This window comes from Cervus canadensis, chromosome 30 (assembly GCF_019320065.1).
Source record: "Cervus canadensis isolate Bull #8, Minnesota chromosome 30, ASM1932006v1, whole genome shotgun sequence".
Classification (NCBI taxonomy): Eukaryota; Metazoa; Chordata; class Mammalia; order Artiodactyla; family Cervidae; genus Cervus; species Cervus canadensis.
This window is the reverse complement of record NC_057415.1, coordinates 35,528,580-35,550,284: the sequence shown is the minus strand read 5'-3', so window position 1 is coordinate 35,550,284 and position 21,705 is coordinate 35,528,580. Positions and strand designations below refer to the sequence as shown.

The 21,705-nt window shown below is 49.9% G+C and overlaps 2 protein-coding genes across 6 annotated transcripts in view; one reads left to right on the top strand and one right to left on the bottom strand.

Annotated features, from left to right (window-relative positions):
- Positions 1-4,892, top strand: part of AKNA (AT-hook transcription factor) — a 57,292-nt gene extending 52,400 nt beyond the window's left edge. For all 5 annotated transcript variants that reach the window (XM_043453027.1, XM_043453026.1, XM_043453025.1 and 2 more), the window contains exons 21-22: positions 9-201; positions 3,720-4,892. In XM_043453027.1, the coding sequence (XP_043308962.1) occupies positions 9-201; positions 3,720-3,981 (455 nt within the window). In that variant the 3' untranslated portion in view covers positions 3,982-4,892. The remainder of the gene's footprint in view (positions 1-8; positions 202-3,719) is intronic.
- Positions 4,893-7,021: 2,129 nt separating this feature from the next.
- On the bottom strand, positions 7,022-10,570 carry LOC122431699 (alpha-1-acid glycoprotein). The gene is made up of 6 exons (XM_043453067.1): positions 10,271-10,570; positions 9,742-9,884; positions 9,433-9,503; positions 8,570-8,677; positions 8,323-8,426; positions 7,022-7,192 (listed from the first exon to the last, which is right to left on the bottom strand). Exons 1-6 carry the CDS (start codon positions 10,385-10,387, stop codon positions 7,127-7,129), a joined length of 609 nt encoding a protein of 202 aa, XP_043309002.1. The 5' UTR covers positions 10,388-10,570; the 3' UTR covers positions 7,022-7,126.
- Positions 10,571-21,705: the final 11,135 nt, after the last annotated feature.

Below are 21,705 nucleotides of genomic sequence, written 5' to 3'. Positions count from 1 at the left end.
CCTGACAGCGCCAGAAAAGGCCGCCACCATGAGAAACGCACCTTCAACGTCCAGCCCCAAGCAGAGGAGCAAGCGGACAGGGTCGCCGTCCCGGCCGCCCCCTGGACTGTGGTATCTGGCTGCCGCGCCCTCGGCACCAGCCCCTCCTGCCTTTGCCTACATCTCCTCGATTCCCGTCCTGCCTTATCCATCAGCCACTGTGTAAGAACCTTCCCTTCCAGCCCTCTTTGCCTGTCTGAATTGCTTAATAGTTAGCATTCAGCCCTGAGCTGGGTAGCTGAGAACTCAGCACTGAGTACTCCTGTGTTTCTCCCCCAACACTGGTATAGTCACTCAACAAACCTGGAATGCTCCTTGGGTACCAGGGAGACTGCTTGACCCTGGGGACCCAACAGTGAAGGAGCCTGGCAGAGGGCCTTGCCCTCATGGGGACTTAGAACCCTAATCATCTCCCATTTCCCTGTGGGTCTTCTCGGCAAGCAACTAATGCCCTCACTTAAAAAAAAAAAATTAGACTTTCTTTTTAGAACAGTTTTAGATTTATAGAGAAAAGGAACAGATAAGACAGAGAGTTCTCATATACAGCCCAAACACCGTTTCCTCTGATACTAACATCTCACCTTGATGTGGTAACCTTCCCAGGGAGCACAATGATAAAGAATCTGCCTGCCAGTGCAGGAGATGCAAGAGACTTGGATCAATCCCTGGGTCAGGAAGACTCCCTGGAGAAGGAAATGGTAACCCACTCCAGGATTCTTGCCTGGAAAATTCCATGGACAGAGGAGCCTGGTGGGCTACAGTCCATGGGGTTGCAAAGAGTCAGGTACAACAGGGCAGCTAACACACACGCACACCTTGATATGGTCCATGTGCAGTTAGTGAGCCGTTATTAATACATGGTTATTAAATATAGTCCACAGTTTATTTAGGCCTCTTTAGTTTATTCCTGAAGTCCTTTTTCTGTTCCAGGATCCCCCGCCCCAAGGTACCACATACATTTGGTTGTCACATCTCCCAGGCTCCTCCTGGCTGAGACAGTTTCTCAGACTTTCCCTGTTCCCATTGGTCTTGACAGTTCAGAGGCATACCAGTCTGGTCCATGTTAGGATGAGCAATCACTGTTTGCATGTTACATTTGGAGGTAACATCAGTTAAGAGGAAAGACACAGGCGTCGAGGTGGAAAAGGCTTAGGTTTTAGAATCAGAGCGGCGCTGGAATCCTGTCTACCATTTATTATCTGTGGCCTTGTATAAAGCTACTTCCAGGCTTAGGTTTTAGAATCAGAGCGGCGCTGGAATCCTGTCTGCCGTTTATTAGTGCTGTGGCCTTGGTAAAGCTACTTCCTCTCTGAGCCTCAGTTTCCCCCTCTGTTAAATGGGGTCAGAGTCTCGGTCACATACAGTTTGTATGAGGATTAGATGAGGCAAGGGGGCAAGAACCCCATGAGATGTTTGCAGGGTGTGTAGTGCCTGCTGGCACGTGCGCTTTGCTGAATAAACCGCAGCTGTGTCGTCGCCACGGATGCTGCTACCGTTCAATATTGCTGTCAGTAAGAAGAAAAATGAGGGAGGTACTTTCAACAAGACAGGCTTGTGCAGGAAAAAAGAAGCCCAGACCCTGGAATTAGGAGATTTGTCTTCTCCAGAGTGTTGTCAGCAGTTCTATACCAGTTTCCTTTGCTGTAAAATAAGTGGGTCAGGGCAGCCAGTAACCATAGTGCTGCTAATACTACTGAAATTGGGACTGATGGCTATGTTTCTCCACCGGCCAGTCAAGCAGGACTGAATATGCTCAGTGGTTGCAGCCATGAACGCCTTAGAAAGCTAAGTGGGCCTGTGCTGCCACCTGCTGGCCAGCTGCCTTATAACCGCTGAACTAGAGGTTATGGTTTTCTTTCTAGTCCAGCTTTTTAGTTTCTAGCAAATGTTTCAGTTTAGTGAGGTTTTCTGGTTGTTGTTTGTTCTGTTTTGTAGCATCTGCCCTATGGGGAATTCAGGGTAACTTTCAGGTCAATCTGGTCATCAAATTATCAGAAGGCAGGGGTGTGTGGGAATCCAGGAGTTACACCAGCTCCTCTGTCCTTAAAGGAGAGAACTGGGTTCAAGAAACCCATTCATTCATTCGGTTCAGATGATATGTATCAGGATCTACTGGGAGCTAATTAGCTGTGGGTTTAAATCGCGTACTGCCCCAGCCCCCTGATTCTGGGAGAATCCTCAGTAGCTGTTATTTACAGAGCGGCAGACATACAAAGCTTTTGGCCTGAGTTTTCCTATTGGCTCTACCCTGGGAGGTAGCTCAGTGTGGCTGTTTTCTGGGGGAAGTGGAGCCCTTGAAAGTGAAGTAGCTTGTTCATGGTTGTGCGGGTGGCCAAGAGGAATGATCAGGGTTTGGGGCAGCCTTCTGCATCCCTTAGCTTCTCTGAGCTTCACTTCACTCATCTGTACAATAAGCATAAAAGTACCTACGAAATAAACGAGATAGTGCTAGCAAAGCACTTATGTCAGAGCCTGGCCTGCGGGGACCAAGGATGAAGATTCCAGCCCTGGGCTAGGCCTTGGGTTTAACTGCTTGAGCACCAGTCAAATTGCCTTCCAAGCTAGCGGCGCCGTTTCACATTCCCACCAGCAGTGTATTGAGGGTTCCCATCTCCCACCGCCTCCCACAAAACTCACTGCTATCTGTCTTTGTTTTTAGCCAACCCAGTGGGTGGGGAGTGTGTGAAGTGGCATCTCATGTAGTTTTGATTTGCATTTCCCTGATGGCTGATGATACTGAGCATCTTTTCCTGTGCTTGTTGGCCATCTGTTTATCTTGTTTGGAGAGACATCTGTTCAGATCCTAGCATAGTCCTTTTGTCACACTGTGCAATAATGCAAATTAGAAAGAAGGATCAGGAGTAAGACCGGAGTTTACCGCATCCCAAGCAAAACACCAGCGAATGTCTCCAGCCAAGTCTTCCTAAACCCATTCCTGCTCCATTTATGCAAAACGCTTCTTTGTCCCCATCTTTCACTTTGTCCCTCTCTAGACACTGTATTCCACATCACAGGTGCCACTGCTTCTTGCCCAGCACTAGTCTCCTTGAACCCTAAACCTGGGCATCTTTGGATGAATGCAGGAGTCACTTCTTGGAGAAATCTGTGCTTCATCTCGTGGCTCCTCTGCCCATTTTCCCCAGGACTTTTAAACAACACCCCACATTCTTGCAGGACCAGGCTGGGAAGGACGCACTTCCACCCCCTGCTCTGGGTTGAGAGGAGACAGACCATCGCACTCCTGCAGAATCCTAATTATTATCGTCATGCTTCTCCATCACTCCACACCTGACAAATAGGAATTAGATGGTGAAGGAGTCTTGCTCCAGAACCTGGGGTGGTCCCAGTCTCCCTGAGACCAGTCTTCCAGACTCGAAGCTCCAGGAAGGCAGCAGGCAGTGTTGTTTATTCACTATGGTAACCCCAGGCCGCAGCACACCAGTTGGTACTTAGTATAAGGTCAATACGTATTTGTTCAATGAATGGATAGATGGATAGGTGACCGCGTTCGAGCACTGTTCTGGCTTCATCCCTCCAACACATCCCTTGGCGGGGGGTATTTTTCCCATTTTGGAGGTGAAGAGGCTGAGACTCAGAATGTAGCCACCAAGGACCGAGCCGGACCTGAGACGCCCCAAGGCGTCTCCGTGGTCGGGGAACTCACCCATCTCTCCCCGCAGGTACTACGCGCCACCGGCACCTACCTCAGCCCCCTCTGTCCGAGCAGCCGCTGAGTGGCCCCCTGCTGCCCGCTCCCGGCCGGCCCGGGGGCCCCGGCACTCCGTCCAGCTGGACCTGAAGGACCTGGAGGAGCTCAACAAGGCCCTGAGTCGGGCGGTCGAAGCTGCCGAGAGCGTCCGCTCCACCACCCAGCACATGAGCCGCTCGCTGTCGGCCGAGCTGCGCCAGGCCCGCGGCCTGCGGGGCTCCTGCCTCTTCTGACTGCGCTCGAGGCTCAGGGACACGCGGCGGGCAGGGGCCTGGCGGTCCCCTGTCGCCCCCCCGGCCCAGGCCAGAGGGCGCTGAGCCACTCCCAGAGGCCCCGCAGACCCTCACGAGGAAGGCTCCCTGCGCCCCGGGCCCGGCCTTCTCAGCCTCCGTGTTTCCAAAACGAAAGGAGTGTCAGCGGGTGACTCAGAGGAGTCACTTCCTAGCCTTGAAGTAGGTTGAGGCTTGGACTGAGGCCACCCTCTGCCCAGACGCATCTCTGGGAGGCCCCTGGCTTGCACGGGTCCATCTCCAGCTAATAATATGTATTTTATATACGATGGACAGGTTGTTTTTTTTTTTTTAACTGAGGCATTTTTTCTGGCCTTCAATCCTTCTTAGGAGGCCAGATAAGAGGGGACAGGGCCAGGGTCCCTGGTGAAAATTTGTCCCCTACCTGTGACCAGCCACTCCAGAGTAGCTGTCTCTGGGAAGGATGTGGCCGTGGACCTTCCTGCTGGTGACTAGTGGTCGGTCCATGGGGTACTTTGAGGCCATTGGAATATCTTAGAAGCGCCCAGCTTCCCCATGGTCAAGAGGCCTTTCCCACAGGCTTGCTGCAATGGAGACACCCCATAGGGGGCCCCAGAAAACTGTCCACCACGGTCCCCCCTCAGTACCTCATGCCGAGACCCCTGGCTCTCCCCTCGGACCCCTGTGGCATTGGGCCAGTGGCCAGCTTCCTGCCAGCTCCTGGTGTGTGCCCCTGAGGCCAGGCCTTCTGCTCCCCGACCCTGTAGCAGCTCAGACCTCAGCTTTTCTGAAATGTGTGTGCATCACTGATATTTGTATATGTGGGGCATTAAAACAAAAATCTATTTTCGTTATGAGAGCAAATAAAGAAGAGTGAATATTGATCTTTAAAATTGTTTTGTTTTTATTTTTTGGCCATGCCACGTGGCATGTGGGATCTTAGTTCCCTGACCGGGGACTGAACCCGTGCCCCCTGCAGTGGCAGCACGGAGTTCTAACACTGGCCCATCATGGAAGTCCCTAAATGGTAATCTTAAGAAATGGAGGTCAAAGAACACCCCAAACATTCCCAAACCCACCCACATCTGTGGTGTATGTCATCCAATTGTGGTTTCTAAGGTCACGTTAGGGCGCAAAAGGTTCGGTGCTGAGCGGAGCCCTGCCCCCGTAGGACAGGTTGGGTGCGCATTTCCAGGCTCTACCCGCCTGCCTTCCTTCTCCAACTTTACCCACTCAGAACCATGAAACTTTCCACTGGAGGGGGTCTGCGAGGAGAGGCCATCTGGCCAAGCCTCTTTTGTGAGACATTGTGAGCAAATTGGTGTCTTGACAAGCGCGAGCTTGGACTCTCTTTCCAATGCTCCTTTTGACACCAAACAACACCTGCTATTGACTGAGCATCTCCTAGATGCCAATCCTTGAGCTAAGTGTGCCCCCCATTTTACTGATGAGGAGACCGAGGTTCCGTCTACCGGAACTTGTGATGGTCTGACTCCAAAGTCCATGTTCTTTGTGACTGTTTTACTCTCCCTAAACCTCCATGACATTTTCTCCCTGACTCCCGCTTCCTCTTCCCTTGGCCTTTTCTTCAGTCTTCCCCACCTCTCATCTCACTTGCTTCTCCAGAACCCATTTCGATTTCATTTTTCAGCTGATCCTTCTCAGGAGAGTTGACAATGGCATCTTGCTGAGATGAAGGATTTCTTGTAGGTTCTGAGCCTCCAGGCCCACACCCTCGTGGGAAGTGGATGGGAACGGGGAGCCCAAGGTAGGGACCTAGGGCAGTGTCTCCAGCCTCAGTGCCCCAGCACAGCATGGCTGCAGCTTTGGACAAAGGCGGCTGGAGTCTTGGGGGTGTGGCTCTTTGGAGGATGCAAGTGGGTGAGCCACAGGACGGGGTTTCAGGAGCCAGGGTTATGGTCCTCTCACTCCAGATGGCTTAGGACCTGTGCACACAGAATACTTGAATTATTCAGTGCAACTTCTCTGCCACCTGCATCGTGCCGCTTCTCTCACGTGACCACATATCACAGAAGCCTTGGGTCTGGAAGGAGAACAGCCTTCTTTTTTTATTTTTTTAATGTTTGTCTATTTATTTATTTGGCTGCACCGGGGCCTTAGTTGCTACACGTGGGATCTTTGTTGCTGCATGTGGGATAGTTCCCTGACTAGGGCTGGAGCCCAGGCCCCCTGCATTGGGAGCATGGAGTCTTAGCCGCTGGACCACCAGGGAAGTCCCAGACACCCGCCTTCCTTGCTGAACTCCTGGCTTCAGACTCTAAGTCCTCTATGCACCTCTAAGTGGGTCTGCCTTGGACATGGCTCCACGGCAAGCGCTCCAATCACATACCCAGTTGTCTGGATTTGAGAGACCCTCCTTACCCCAGGTGTCCTTTCTTCCTCCTGCGTGATAGGCGGGCACTCAGGGGCCACCTCAAGGAGACACACAGCCCCTCTGGCCTGGCCCTGAGTCCTCTGAGCCTCCTGCATCTGGCCCCTGCCCTGGCCCAGGCACCTGCCTCTTCCAGGATGCTCACGGAAGACTCCGAGCTGGTCTCCCTGCCCCCTGCCTTGCCCCTCCCACTCACCTCCCCAGATGGCCAGGGTGACATCCATTAATAAAGTAAGGACCCTGGTGCCTGGCGCCACACTCCTGAGTCTTCACCATCCTCTGTCTACCTGACCGCCTGCTCACGGCCCTCTGCCTCGATATTCCTTAAACAGATCTTTGGCTTCAGTGGGAACAGCAGGTGCCATCAAGCTCTCATCTCTCTAGAGGGGTTCAGGTGCCCCTTCCGGGTAGCCTTCCCAGACTCCCCACCAGAAGGAACCTCCCCCGTGCGGGGGTCCCTTGGCGCTCAACGCATATGGCTGTCCATTCTGGCACATGTGCTGGGGATTACAGCAAGGGCTCTCCAACCAGGGATCAGCTCAGGGCAGTTGATCAGCCAGGGCTGACCTCAGTTGACTCAGGCGGGCACATGAATGAATGGATGAATGAACGCGCAAAGGACAATCTGACTGCACCAAAACAAACTTTACTGATGCAGCTGAGGGAACTGAGGTACAAAGGGTGAGCAGGGGGCTGAGGGTGGGCCCTCGTAGCCCCCCAGATCCTGACCCAATACTAGGACGCTTCTGTCTCCTTCTTCCTTTCCTCCTGGTGCTGCTTCTCCAGCGGCCCACACACATCCTGGTGGGAGAAGACAGTGTGTGGTCAGGGAAGGCTGGGCTGGGCTGGGCAGAAGGCAGGGCCGACTGAGCCCAGGAAACCGATGCGCCAGGCCTGGCAGTGGGCATGGAGCGGGGGTGAGGGGAGGGGCTGGCCAGAAAGAGACTCTGGGTCTTCGGAGGGGAATGAGCTCTGGACTGTGGCACCAGCCCAGGCAGGGCTCCCGCTGGGTGACCTTGGGCAGGTCATTTTCTCTCTGCGTCTCAGCTCATTCACCACTGAAACGGAGGCTCACACCCTCAACAACTGGCATGTCTAAGCACGTATTCCCTGTCTGCCCTTCTGTTGATCTCCTGGATTCCTCACACCTTTTTGCAGATGATGAGAGGGAGGTTCAGGATGGCCTGGGGCCTGTCCCCCAGCCAGCAGATGGGGGAGGTAGGCTGCTGGCCGCGGGACCAACTCCGGGGCCTGTGTTCATAAGCTCTTTTCCGAAGTTCCTGAAAATGGGGGGGGGTGGTGATTTGTGCCACAGGTGGTCATGGGAAATGACTTTCAGTGGCAGGCAGATGGAGATGTTTTCATTTTAACAATCATGAAAGTATTTCACGTATATCAAAAAAGGGTAGCCAGCTTATCAGCTCTGTGACTTCAGATATTGCACAGGACAAGACCAAGGAAAGCCTTTCATTTAACACAGATTTAAAGGAAAGCATTAAGAGGATACAGAAAATCCTCAGTCATAGCAAAAATCAGGACAGTGGTCCTGGACTTGCAGTTTGGGTGACTCCAAAACCATAAGACCTATTGCCCATCACACGGGCATTAGAGGGCTGGGGTGTGGCAGGCAGCAGCTGTAAATGATCATTTCCTGTATGTGTCTCTTTTCCATTTGCTGCAACTTGGCTCTGCTCTTCCCCTCCTGCTAGGTTTTCCAGTGCCCCCACGTGCTCCAGGCATCCTCCCTGATTTCCCAGTGACTTTTCCCTCCTGGACACTCATCCATCCCCTGGGGGTCCTGCAGGGAAGCCGGTGCTTGAACAGGATGTCCTGTCTCGCTGGGCAGACTTGACTGCCTCTCTAGGCCTCTGAGGCTGCCCAAGGGGGGACCACCCTCAGGGTGAGCACTACCCCATCCTCCTTGCACTCACCTTCTTCTCGTCACTGTATGTGATTTCTGATTCCTGGATGCCTATGCACTTGATGACATCTAAGAACTCTTTCTTCTGCTCCTGGGTCACCTCCGGTTTGTCAGCTACAAGAGGGAACAAGGGGCCAGGTGGGGATGCTGGGAGGCCTAAGTGGGAGGCCAGGGAGGGCTGGGGTTCTGGGGATCTAGCCCAGGGAGTGGTGGTCCTGGGGTGAGGCTTGGGAGGAGTGGGGGTTTGGGACATCTACCATAGAAAGACACCCCCACATTCTTTGTGCCATTCCAGGAGGCAGCAAGCATGAAGGTCCTGAGGTGCTTGTTGAGCAGCAGGTCAGCAAAGTGTTCTCTGTCCGACTCTGAAAAAGAAAGCCTCTGGTGAGACCACGGGAAACCACAATGGTTCCCGTCTCATGGGCGAGGAACGGGGATGTGCCCAAGGCCACACAGCCAATCCGGGAAGGCCAGGGGCCGCTGGTCCCTCGCTCCTGCCGTGTGCCAGGCTCCGCACCGAGTGCCCTCCATGTGTACAATCTTAGGAGCCTCACATGGACCGTGGTTGTCAAGGCCTTTATCTCCCCGTCTTACAGATGAGGAAACCAAACTCAGACAGCAGCCTCCGGGCTGCAAAGTGACATCTGTTCAATTCCATCGGCTCCTACTGGGTGCCCTCTGCAGTGTTAGTGGGACATGGGTGAAGTCACTGCCTGCCCCTTACAGGCTCCCACCTTTAGCTCGCAGAAGATATGGAGTAATTGACTGAGACGTAGGACTGGAACCAGCCTGGGGTTTAGATCCTAGTTCTAATTATAAGCTGTGTGACCTCGGGGAAATGCCTTGACATCTCTATTTCTCTGTTTCCCCATCTGAACACTATGATGTCCTCCTGCGGTTGTTAATGAGTATGAAGGGGATTAACTGTAAAGCTCTTCAAACAGTGCCTGGCACACAGCAAGAACTTGAAAATGCTGGCAGTTATTACTGATCATTTGCTGTGTGTAGGTACTAGGACCACAGAGATATAAGAAGTCCTCCGGGCCCCCTCCTTGAGGCTGGACAACCCACCATCTCCCCACTCCACACAACAGCCCTCCACCTGAAGGCTGGCTCTCACCAATTTTAGACATGGTCCCATTCTGACGATAGATGTTTATGGTGCTGCGGTTGTAGATGCACTTGTCCGCACTACAGCCAGACAGAAGCAGGGAGAAAAACAGTAAGACGGTCAAAGAGAAGTGCACGATCACCCATCGCAGTCAATGAGTCAGATGACGATTAGAGTCAGTGTCCCATCCCCTGCCCCCTGCAATTCCATCCATGGGGAGGCTGAGGCTGAGGCCAGGAGGAAAGTTGGACTCGCCCAAGGTTTTTCTGCAGCTGGGAGTGAAAGCCAGAAGCTAGGGCTGGCAGTGTGGGCCCTCACATGGTCTGGTAGTCTCTGACGATCAGCTTGTCCTCCGCATGCCTGGGCTCAAAGTAAAAGAAAGCCGCCTGGATCATTCTAGCCGACTCATTGTACTCAGGGTTTCGGAAAGCGGAGCCGATATAAAACCACTTGCCAGTGAGCTGGGGAGAAGCCAGGAATTGATGATGCAGCCAAATCCTTGACAGTCAGCTGGGATAAGACTTAGCAGATCTCTGCTCTGCTTTTGCAAACAAGGAGACTGGGGCCCCAGATGAGGAGCGATCATACAAGAGCTCACTCAGGGAACGAGGTGTCTCCCCAAATGCCCCCCAACCCCTGGGCAGCCCCTCCCCGCCTAGGACAGAATTGTTCTCTGCTGGGGGACCTTGCAAGGAGACATCTGAATTTGGAGGCAGAGAAATGCCTCTGGAGGCCGGTTGGAATTTCAGCCCAGACCCCAAGAGAGAAAAGGAGGGTATCAGGTGGGCAAAAGAAAGCCCAGGGAGGGAAGCAGCTGCCCACGGTGCTCAGGGAGTCAGGCACTTACCCAGTCCAGGGTGGCATTGGTAATGGGGGCCACAGTCATCAGGTTGGCGCACTCGGGGCTCTGGGCATCCAGCAGGGGAAGGAGGCTCAGGACAGTGAGGGCCCAAAGCAGCGCCATGCTGAGACCAGGAGACACCTGCAGCCAAGCAAGCTGGTGGTTGGAAGACGTCAGTGACTTTTATAAAGGAGTTGTGGGCGGGTCCCTAGGACCCAGCTGTGACACAATCTGGCAAACTGTTGTGAAATGTCTTGCACAAATCCTTCCATCCGTCCTGCAAAGCCAGCTGTAGGTAAAGCTTACAAGCCTGGATCTAATTTGGGTCCCTAACCTGGAGGAGTTACCAGGGTCCAAAGGTTTGGACCTGAGTGGCACTAGTTAATGTGTTTAGATAATGATCCAGGGGCCTGTAAACAAAGTCTCCTGTTTTCATTCAATTCCTATTCTATTAAGTGCCAAGACTTAAAGGTCAGTCAGTCAGTTCAGTCACTCAGTCGTATCCGACTCTGCGACCCCATGGACTGCAGCATGCCAGGCCTCCCTGTTCATCACCAGTTCCCGGAGTTTACTCAAACTCATGACAACGGAGTCGGTGATGCCATCCAACCATCTCATCCTCTGTTGTCCCCTTCTCCTCCTGCCTTCAATGTTTCCCAGCATCAGGGTCTTTTCCAATGAGTCAGTTCTTCGCATCAGGTGGCCAAAGAATTGGAGTTTCAGTTTCAGCATCAGTCCTTCCAGTGAATATTCAGGACTGATTTCCTTTAGGATGGACAGGTTGGATCTCCTTGCAGTCCAAGGGACTCTCAAGAGTCTTCTCCAACACCACATTTCAAAAGCATCAGTTCTTCGGTGCTCAGCTTTCTTTATAGTCCAACTCTCTTAAAGGACCCAACTGTAAATCAAGTGCTGAAGGCAACTCAGAGAGTTTCCAGGCGAGTGTGGTGTATATGGGAATGAGTGGGGGAGGGTTTTAGGGGTAGGATGTGTGGGCAAACATGGGATCAATCCCAAATGTGTGTGGGGAAACCTGAAACAACAAAAATCCAGAGGGGACCCAACTCAATCCTGGAGGCAGGGACATTTCCAAAAGAAAGGGATATCTAAGTTGAATGTCCATTTCCAGTATTGAGTGAGTGAGAGAAAGTCGCTCAGTCGTATCCGACTTTTTGTGACCCCATGGACTATGCAGTCCATGGAATTTTCCAGGCCAGAATACTGGAGTGGGTAGCCATTCCCTTCTCCTGGGGATCTTCCCAGCCTACAGATCAAGCCCAGGTCTCCTGCACTGCAGGCAGATTCTTTACCGTCTGAGCCACCAGGGAAGCAAATGTATTGGGCTGGCCAAAAAGTTCACTCGAGTTTTTCCATAAGATGTTACAGGAGATGAATGAATATTTTGGCCTAGCTGATACAACTTAAAGCACCTCTCAACATCTAGAATAGGAAATGGTCTCTGTGTTTTCTCCACCCCTTGCTGGTTGAGCAGCGAGCTTGCCTCTATTTTCCCCAATATGTTCTCAGTCCTGGAATAGTGCCCAGCAAGGGACAGACACTCAGTATAAACCAGGGAATAAATAATTCCACTGCTCATTTGCATTTCTATGTGATGGAATCAAATCTTTATTTGTATAAATAGATTCCAAAAATATTATTATGATAGGCTTACCATTTTGTATTCTTATTCATTGCATACATTTGAATAATTTTTCCTGTGTCGGTGTAGCCAGCAGTTGTAATTTGAATGGATGAATAACCTTTCATTCACTTCCTGGATTCTAACTTCCCTAAACATGTCCCCTCTTTATACCTAGAGCATTTTATTCTGTTTTTTTTTTCTTCCAACTTTATTGAGATGCAGTTGCCTATAGCATCTTAGATTGTAATTTTTCCTCTGAAGATACGTCAGAGACCATCCAAATTCCTTTCAAGAGAAAGAAAAGCATATGTCTTTAACAATACAAGATTTTAATGATATTTAAAAGCTCCCCCCTATAAATAAAAATAAGTAGCCCCCAAGCTACAAACAATTCAGGTATCTGTCAAAAGGAAAATGGAAAAACAAACTGTGGTATTTTTATACAATGGAATAATACTTAGCAACAAAAAAAGAATGAACTACGGCTATATTTAACAACGGAAATGAATTTCAAAAACAAGCTGAACAAAAGAAACCAGACTCAGGCTTCCCTGATGGTCCAGTGGTTGGGAGTCCACCTGCCAATTCAGGGAACATAGGTTCAATCCCCGGTCCAGGAAGATCCTACAAGCAGCGGGACAAGTGAGCCCATGTGACACAACTACCGAGCTCACGCTCTAGAGCTGGTGCTCTGCAAGAGTGAGGAGCTCACACACCACAGGGAAGAGGAGCCCTGCTCACTGCAACTAGAGAAAGCCCGTGAACAGCAGTGCAGACCCAGTGCAGCCCACCCCGCCCCCCCCAAAAAAGAAAGGAGCTAGATTGGACAGCTCAGGGACTGGACTTCCCTGGTGCTCCCGTTGCTGAGACTCCATGCTCCTGACGAGGGGGCCTGGATTCCACCCTGGTCAGGAAACTAGATCCTACATGCCTCAACGAAGAGTTCATATGCCACGCAAAATCCCACATGCTGTAATTAAGATCCCAGCTGCCGCAACTCACACTTGGTGCAGTCAAATAAATAAATAAACATTAAAAAAAAAAAACAACCCAGCACACAGACTCTGTGATTCCACTTATATGAAGTTTGAGAACAGCCAAAACTAATTATAATGGTAGAAATCAGATCAGTGGTTGCCTTGACAATTTGCCCAGGGACACGAGAGAACTTTTTGAAGTAGATGACCATGTTCTATATTTTCATTCTGGTGGTGGTTACTCACGTATTGATATGTACATTTGTGAAACTCTTTGAGCTGGAAACTGAAAACTGAAAACGTGTGAATTTTATTGTATGCTGTGCATGCTAAGTCATTTCAGTTGTGTTCAATTCTTTGCGACCCCATGGACATAGCCCACCAGGTTCCTCTGTCTAGGAGATTCTCGAGGCAAGAATGCTGAAGTGGGTTGCCATGCCCTCCTCCAGGAGATCTTCCCCACCCAGGGATCGAACCCGAGTCTCCTGTGACTCCTGCATTGCAGGGGGTTTCTTTTAGCCCTGAGCCACTGGGGAAGCCCTTATTGTATGCCTAGTATACCTCAATTAAGTTGATTAAAAAAAAAAAAAACTTCTCCCCCAAAAGAGAGAAAGCAAAAACATCACAAATCAAAAAGCACTAACAACCTTTGATGCTGTCCCGATATGGCAATGCAGAAACGAGTCTCTCCCTCCACATCCTTGTCAGAACTAGAGCTTCCCTTCTTTTTCTTTTTTTATCAGCTCAGTTAGTGTCTTGAACTTGCATTGCTCTAACTGGAGTCTTGCAAACACGAGTGGAGCTCTTCAAGAGGGAACAGTGCAGGTAAGGGAGAAGGCGATAAAAGAACGATCAAGACAGTCTGCGTGACTGCAGCATGTGACGGGGTCAGAGGGATGGAGGCTGATGCTGGGGGTGGGGCTCTCGGTGGGAACCCAAGCTGCAGCGCGTGGAAAGCAGGCTGAGGAGTGTGCAGTGTCCTCTGAGGGTACTGGGGAGAAAGGGAAAGATTTTAAGTGAGGTGTGTATGGAGGCGTAATATCAGACTTGCCCTTTAGAGAGAGCCCACTGTCTGCAGTGAGAAGAACAGGGGGCCGGGAGGACAAGAATGGAGTTGGCAGAGCAGCTGGGCAGGTGCGGTGGTCCAGGTGTGAGATGATGGGAGTGGGCAGTTTCAAGACACTGTGTAAGGACATGCTGAGCCCCGTGTGGGGACACCTGCTACCATTAGACCTGGGCCAATGACTTTCTCACCTGGAACCCAGATCTTTCCAGGCCCCCACATATCACACACAAATGGGCACACACTCGGGCACACACTCACACCCGAGTTCACGCACCAACACACAAGCACCTCTGTCCCTTGGGATCTGCTGCCTGGCACTGGCGCAGGGTAACCCATAACCCTAAGTGCTTTTTGTCACAGCCAGCTATGTTCAGAGCCCAGGGGAACAAGTCTTCCCATCTTGTACTCTATCCTTGAAACACCAGGTGCTCTTCCCAAACATCCTGAGGTTCTGAAGGTGATGCTACTGCTGACATGGGAGATAGCAGTAGGATTAGGACGGTCTGTGTGGTTGGAGCATGTGATGGGGTCAGAGTGATGAAGGCTGATGCCTCCATCACTGCAGACTCACTTCAGAGTCCAGGGAAGATTTGAGTGGACTTTGAGGTAGGGAAACCTAGCAGGATCCTGCAAGGCCCTCCCAGGTGAAATAAAAACCCCTCCATTTCTGGTTGATAGGAAGAAAAAAGGGGGTGTGGTAGGAAGGCTTATGTCTCCTAGGCCTTCTCTGAGTTCCAAAGAGCAGGCTCAAGCAGTTAATGATTAGGACAACACGGACACCAGACTCCCACTCCCTCCGGAAGGGATGTAGATAACAGTTTGATGTTTATCTTTGAGTTGTTTTGCAGAAACTAAGACCTGTACCCAGGTGGAGGATGGGGATGACATCCTGACCAAGAGCACGTAGACCCCAGACTAGTTGGAACCAGAAAGATGATGGAAATTTCTGAAACAACCCCCTGTTACCTCCCCACCAACCAATCAGAAGATTGACGAGCTGATCACACATCCTACACCTCTCTTCTTTTCACCCTTCCTGCCTTTAAAAACTTTGTGCCCCGGCCAGCTAACCAGATGGACTTGAGACTGGTCTAAGTCTCCATTTTCCGTGTTGGCACCTCCTCAATTAGCTTTCTCTGCTCCAGACTCTGATGTCTCCATTTGACCTCACTGTGTGTGGGGTGTAGGAGCTTTAATCTGACTACAGAAAAAAACAGATTAATTAACTTTCTCATTCCTCCCTCTCTACATAAAGGCCATACTTTCTTACCACATTAGCCCTTGCTTCCCAATAGTAATGAGAAGCCATTTTTTTTTTTTTTTTGCAACCTGTGGTTGGAGAGGCCCTCCTGAATTAGAAATAGGCAGTATTTGCAGCAGTTGCATGTGGTAGCCAAGAAATGTTTTGCAAGGTGACATCATTCATGTTCCTCTTAAATTCGTGTATAGGTAGACGTAACACCCATTAGGCATGGATCTGATTCTTGGCATCAGCAATTCGAGGTTGAATGCTAGCATGGTGAATGATTTATAGCTTCACAAACTTTTGAACAAGTCTTAATCCAGTGGTTAAATTTCCAGAATGTTAAAGAGTCAGTTTTATTTAAAAACTTTTGGTGAATGATGTTTAGTTATCTAGAACAGTGGTCTGCGGGCCTTCATTTGTTCATGCACAGAAATGCTACGGTTGCCCCCCGTGTGGGCAAAGGGTGAACAGGGAGGGCCAGTAAACAGCTGGACTCGTTCTCGGTCTTTCTTTTGTCCAGAGCAATTCAGCTCCAGCCTGACCTGCATGCCTCCTGAAGCAAAACCATAGATAGCGGCTGTGATATACAGTAAGTGCCCTACATACAAACCTGCAAGTTGTGAACGCGTGTTCCATCAGCATCGGGCATGAAATTGCAGCTTGCCCTCCATCTCCTAAGATCCTTCAGCTCTACCATCTTCACCTCTTCTCACCCCTCCAGTCACTGGCTCTTGGCTGTTCATGTGACGCCAGCCCCTGTATGCCAGCTGCTGTACTGTATTAGTTACTTTTCAAGGTACTGTGCTGTAAGATTAAAAATGTTTTCTTTACTTTATGTGTTTGTTTTTTTATGTATTATTTGTGTGAAAAGTAATATAAACTTATTACAGTACCGTACTATGCAGCTGAGTACCTAGGCTCACTTTGTTGGACTTACGAATATACCAGACTTACAAAGGCACTCTCTGAAGAGACCTCATTCATATGTAGGGGACTGACTGTCATAAGAAACATATGCTTGATCTCTACCTCCATTTCTGGTAACACAGGTCATAAAACTCCTGGGATCTCCAAAGTGATACTTGTCCTTTTGTAGACTAATGAGATGTCCTTTGGCTGCGGGCTCCTGGATACCCTCAGAATGGACTGACTTTGTGATTAGAGGGTTGAAATTTTCAGCTCCACCCCCTCATCTCTGGGAAGAGAACCGGTGCTGGAGATTGACTTAGTCACTAATGACGAAGGATGATTTAATCAACCATGCCCAGGTAAGGGTGCTTTCAGGGAACTCCTAAATGATGGAGTTAGGACATGTGGAGGTGCTGGGTAGGTGGCCAGTCTGAAGAAGTCATGGAAGCCCTGTGCTGTTTCCCACATATCTTGCCCTGGGCATCACTGCTACCTGACTATTCCTGAATTGTATCCTTTTATACTAAACTGGTAATCTAGTAAGTAAATGATCTATTGAATTCTGTGAGCTGTTCTAATAGATGGTCAAACCCAAAGAAGGGGTTATGGGAGTCTGTGACTTATAGCTGGTGGGTTGGAAGCACAGGGGACAACCTGGACTTGTGACTGCCATTGCAATGGGGATAGTCTTGTGGGTCTGAGACCTTAACCTGCAGGATCTGATGTTCACCCTGATTAGTGTTGAAACCGAGTTCCCCTAAATCCAAGTGTCCTTACTGAGTTTATGACGAATCTCTCTATCCAAACTTTTATTTCCTTTCTTGTTCAACCCCTCTTTCCCTCAGGATTGAGGGGTATCAAAGAAAAGGGGAGATTGAAACTGAGCAAGACTCTGCAGGGTCTTTGCACCTTTCTAAGCCTTTCCTCGAGTTCCAAAGAGCAGGCTTAAGCAGTCAATAAGTAGGACAGTATAGACACAGGACTCCCAGTCCCTCCGGAAGGGATGTAGATAGCAATTTGATGCTTACCTTTGAGTTGTTCTGCAGAAACTAAGACCTGTACCCAGGTGGAGGATGGGGACAACATGCTGACCACAAGCATGTAGATCCTAGACTAGTTGAAACCAGAAGGTTGATGGTCAAGATTTCTGACACATCTCCCTGTTACCCCACCACCACCAAATCAGAAGAAGTTCCACGAACTGATCATGCCTCCTAAGACCCTCTCCCCTAACACTTTCTTTTAAAACCCTTGCTGAACGCCATTGGGGAGTTCTAGTCTTTTGAGCATGAGTTGCCCACTCCTCTCGCTTGGTGCCTGCAATAAATGCTGGACTTTGCTTCACCACAACCCAGTGCCAGTAGATTGGCTTTGCTGTGTATATGGCAAGTAGACCCAAGTTTGGTTCTATAACAGTATCAGAACTGAACTGAATTGTAGGATACCCAGCTGGTGTCTTGGGCTTCCCAAGTGTACGGTGGTGAAGAATCCACCTGCCAGTGCAGGAAGCACAGGGGACACGGGTTCAATCCCCGGGTCAGGAAGATCTCCTGGAGGAGGAAATGGCAACCCACTCCAGTATTCTTGCCTGGAGAATCCCATGAACAGAGGAGCCTGGAGGGCTACAGTCCATGGGGTTGCAAAGAATCGGATACAACTGAGCGACTGAGCGTACACGCAGTTGGTGTCTGGAAAGTCAGAGAATTGCTTGGTGTGGGAGAAAACCCACACACTTTGTGGCCATAAGTATGCGAGCAGAGGAGAGAGAAATGAAAGTTTCCCTGGAAGGGAGTAAGTGGAGTGCCTCCCTTGGGAAGGAGTGAGTGGTCCTCACCAGTCTCACCCCCAGGCTGCCCCTTGTGGCAGGCAGGGGTATGTCTCACTCTCCTCCCAAGAGGCCATGCAAGTAGTTTCTCCAAGCACACCCAGCACTCATCTTCACATAGCACAATTTTCTCCACCTTTTTATTAATACATTTCAAGGATGGTTTGGAACCTCCATGAACTGAGGTCTTAAGCAGCCCTCCCCAGCCTGCCCTTCCATCTGTCCCTGGCACAATGTCAAGAGAAGTTTGGCAGGAAAGAGACAGAAAAGCAATCAGGGCAGTGTAGGGTGCTGGTAAAGGAGTTGTCCTGGTTTTGCTGTTGTTCAATTGCTAAGTCATGTCCGACTCTTTGCAACCCCATGGACTGCAGGCTGCCAGGCTTTCCCAGCCCTCACCATCTCCCGGAGTTTGCCAAGTTCATGTCCACTGAATCGGTGATGTCATCCAACCATTTCATCCTCTGTCGCCCACTTCTCCTTCTGCCTTCAATCTTTCCCAGCTTCAGGGTCTTTTCCAGTGAGTCAGTTGTTCGCATCAGGTGGCCAAACTACTGGAGCTTCAGCTTCAGCATCAATCCTTCCAAAGAGTATTTGGGGTTGATTTCCCTGAATTGACTGGTTTGATCTTGCTGTCCAAGGGATTCTCAAGAGCCTTCTCCAGCACCACAGTTTGAAAGCATCAATTCTTCTGAGCTCAGCTTTCTTTATTGTCCAACTCTCACATCCATACATGACTACTGAAAAGACCATAGCCTTGACTATACGGACCTTTGTTGGCAAAGTGATGTCTTTGCTTTTTAACACACTGTCTAGGTTTGTCATAGCTTTCCTGACAAGAAGCAACCATCTTCTAATTTCACAGCTGCAGTCACCAACCACAGTGATTTCAGAGCCCAGGAAGAGGAAATCTGTCACTGCTTCCAACTTTTCCCCTTCTATTTGCCATGAAGTTATGGGACCAGATGTCCTAGTTTTACCACTTGCTAACTGTGTGACCTTGGGCAAGTTATCTAACTTCTCTTGTCTCAATTTCCCTAGCTGTAAAGTGGGGATAATAGTAATAAATTCTACTCATTGGGTTGTTATGCGCATTCAATCTGTTCACATTTAGATGAACTAAATGTTAGATGAAACAAACCTGCTTCTAAGGGTTCTCCTATTATAATAATCATCACCATCTGTTTAATGAGAAGTGGGGTGGTGAGGAAGGAAAGACAGACTCCTGCATTACATAAACACTTCAGTTGATAGCAAGTTACATCCCACTTCTCAAGATACCAACATGCAAAAATATGTCTCTTTAGATTCAGGAAATATCTCCCCACCCCACATTAGATATATGAGAAAACCAGTGACCTGGGTCAGGAAGATGCCCTGGAGAAGAAACTGGCAACTCACTCCAGTATTCTTGCCTGAAAATTTCCATGGACAGAGGAGCCTGGAGGGCTACAGTCCATGGGGTCGCAAAGAGTCGGACACGAGCTAGTGATTAACATACACACAGAGGGTTAAGGTGACATGGTGAAAAGGTGAGGTTTCGATAACCAGGGAAAGGCACCAGTCTGAAATGATTCACTTCCTAAGAAAACCACTTTGTACGTATTTCTGGCCATTTTATATGAGCCAGGGCTGAGCTCTCTGTCTGACAACTCATACGTGATCTTCTGCATGAGCGGACACAAGAATACCCCAGCAGAGCAAACAGTCTGCATTAAGAACTTTGTGTCTGGACTGAGGAAATACCCCCAAAATATTTGCTTAAGTCCAGATCCTGTTTCGTGATCTTGTGTAACTTATGTAACCTCTTTGGACTTTAGTTCCCTCATCCGAAGAGCCAGGGCAATAACATGTGTCTCTGAGACTGTGTATGAGATGAACATGGGTCACATTCCACATGCCTCCTGGTTCACACAAAGTTTGCAAGAAAGTGTAACCACTGTTATTTTGAAGGGTGTTATTAGGGATTGAACCACATGAAAACTGTGGATTTTAGAGATTAAAAAAAAATTGAATATCATTCCATTCCATTTGGTTCATCCAACTATTGTATTAATAGAACAATCACCTGGTCTGTCGTTGGCAACCAGAGAAAGACATGTCACCCCCATTTTGCTGGGGAAAAGTGGAGACCCAGAGAGAATGACTTGCCCAGGGCCACGTGACAGTCGGAAGCTGAGACTGGAATCCACCTGCCGGCCTCCCCCCTTCTCCCCCGTCCCTCTCTCACTTACCCAGCACCAGGCTGCTGGCCATTGTGAAATATGGCTGTCCTTGGCTAGGGCTTGATTTGCGGGGGACAGAATGAACACAGGCCTGGGCTTTCCCCTGGGGATGTCCACCTTAGCTGTGTCGGGAAGAGCTGTCTTCTGTCCCTGACACTCTCTACCTGCCCTTGCTGGGAACAAGCTGGCCCCATTTCAGTGGCTTCCCCGGTCAGGTCACAGAGGCCTCCTTGGAAGGGAGCCTGTGCCGAGGGTGCTGAGCGGCGCAGCTTTAGCATACCTCCTCTTCTCTTTTCCCTCTGGCCCTTCTTCCTGCCTCTCTCACCTTTCACGTCTTCACAGCTGATGACTCTCCGGAACACAGACTGGGTTGCATACCTCTGTCCTGTCCTCTCAGTTTGGTCAGTTGCCCCTGGACAGCTCCGCTCGAGTGCCCCATCACAGCACAGACTCCATCTGGCCAGTGTAAACCCTGCTCTCCTCTACAAACCTGTGGCTTGTCCTATTCCTAACCCAATATCCCAGGCTTCCCCTGACCCTCTGGTACCACTTTGAACTACTTGTATGCAAGCGTGCTAAGTTGCTTCGGTCGTGTCTGATTCTCTGGGACCCTATGGACTGTAGCCTTTCAGAATCCTCTGTTCACGGGATTCTCCAGGCAAGAATACTGGAGTGGGTTGCCAAGCACTCCTCCAAGGGATCTTCCCGACCCTGGGATTGAACCTGTGTCTTTTACGTCTCCTGCATGGGCAAGCAGGTTCTTTACTACTAGTGCCACCTGGGACTCCTTGCTACTCCCCAGATATGCAGTGCTTCTTTACTTCCAGGCCTTAACTGTTCCCTCTCTTCCCAATGCCTTTCCCTGTCTGACTAACCTCTATTCATTCTCTCTTAGCCTTAGCTTGTGATGATTCATTTTATGTCAATTTAACTGAACTAGGGGGTACCTCTTTGTCAAACAGGAGAATGTATCTAGGATGTGAAAATCTCCAAGCCCTTCCAGACCACAAACCCTGGGCTCCATGGATGGAAGTCTTAGAGTCACCGCAGGACAGTGGCTCCAGGGGCCCGTAGTCTGGGGTAGATGCCAGGATGGGGAGGGTAGAGAAGACCCAGCTGTGGACTGATGACCTAGAGCCTTACAGCTAGTCTTTAAAACATAAAATCCTGGATATGAGCTCAGCTTCTCATGATTTGTTCTTTCTTGTAAATGAGAAGGGCAGAAATGTTCTGATTCCTTCAACATCCCAGGAAAGGAGGAACAAGCTAAAGTACTCTGAACCGAGTCAGGAGATATGGATTTCAGGTCTGGCAGATAAAAGTATATGCCAAATACTGAATGGGACGTGTGTATGTGTGCATGTGTGTGTGTGTGTGCTCAGTTGCTTAGTCGGGTCCGACTCTTTGGGACCCCATGGACTATAGCCCGGCAAGCTCCTCTGTTCATGGAATTTTCCCAGAAAGAATACTGGAACAGTTTGCCATTTACAACTCCAAGGGATCTTCCTGACCCAGGGGTTGAACCCTTATCTCTTGTGTCTCCTGCATTGGCAG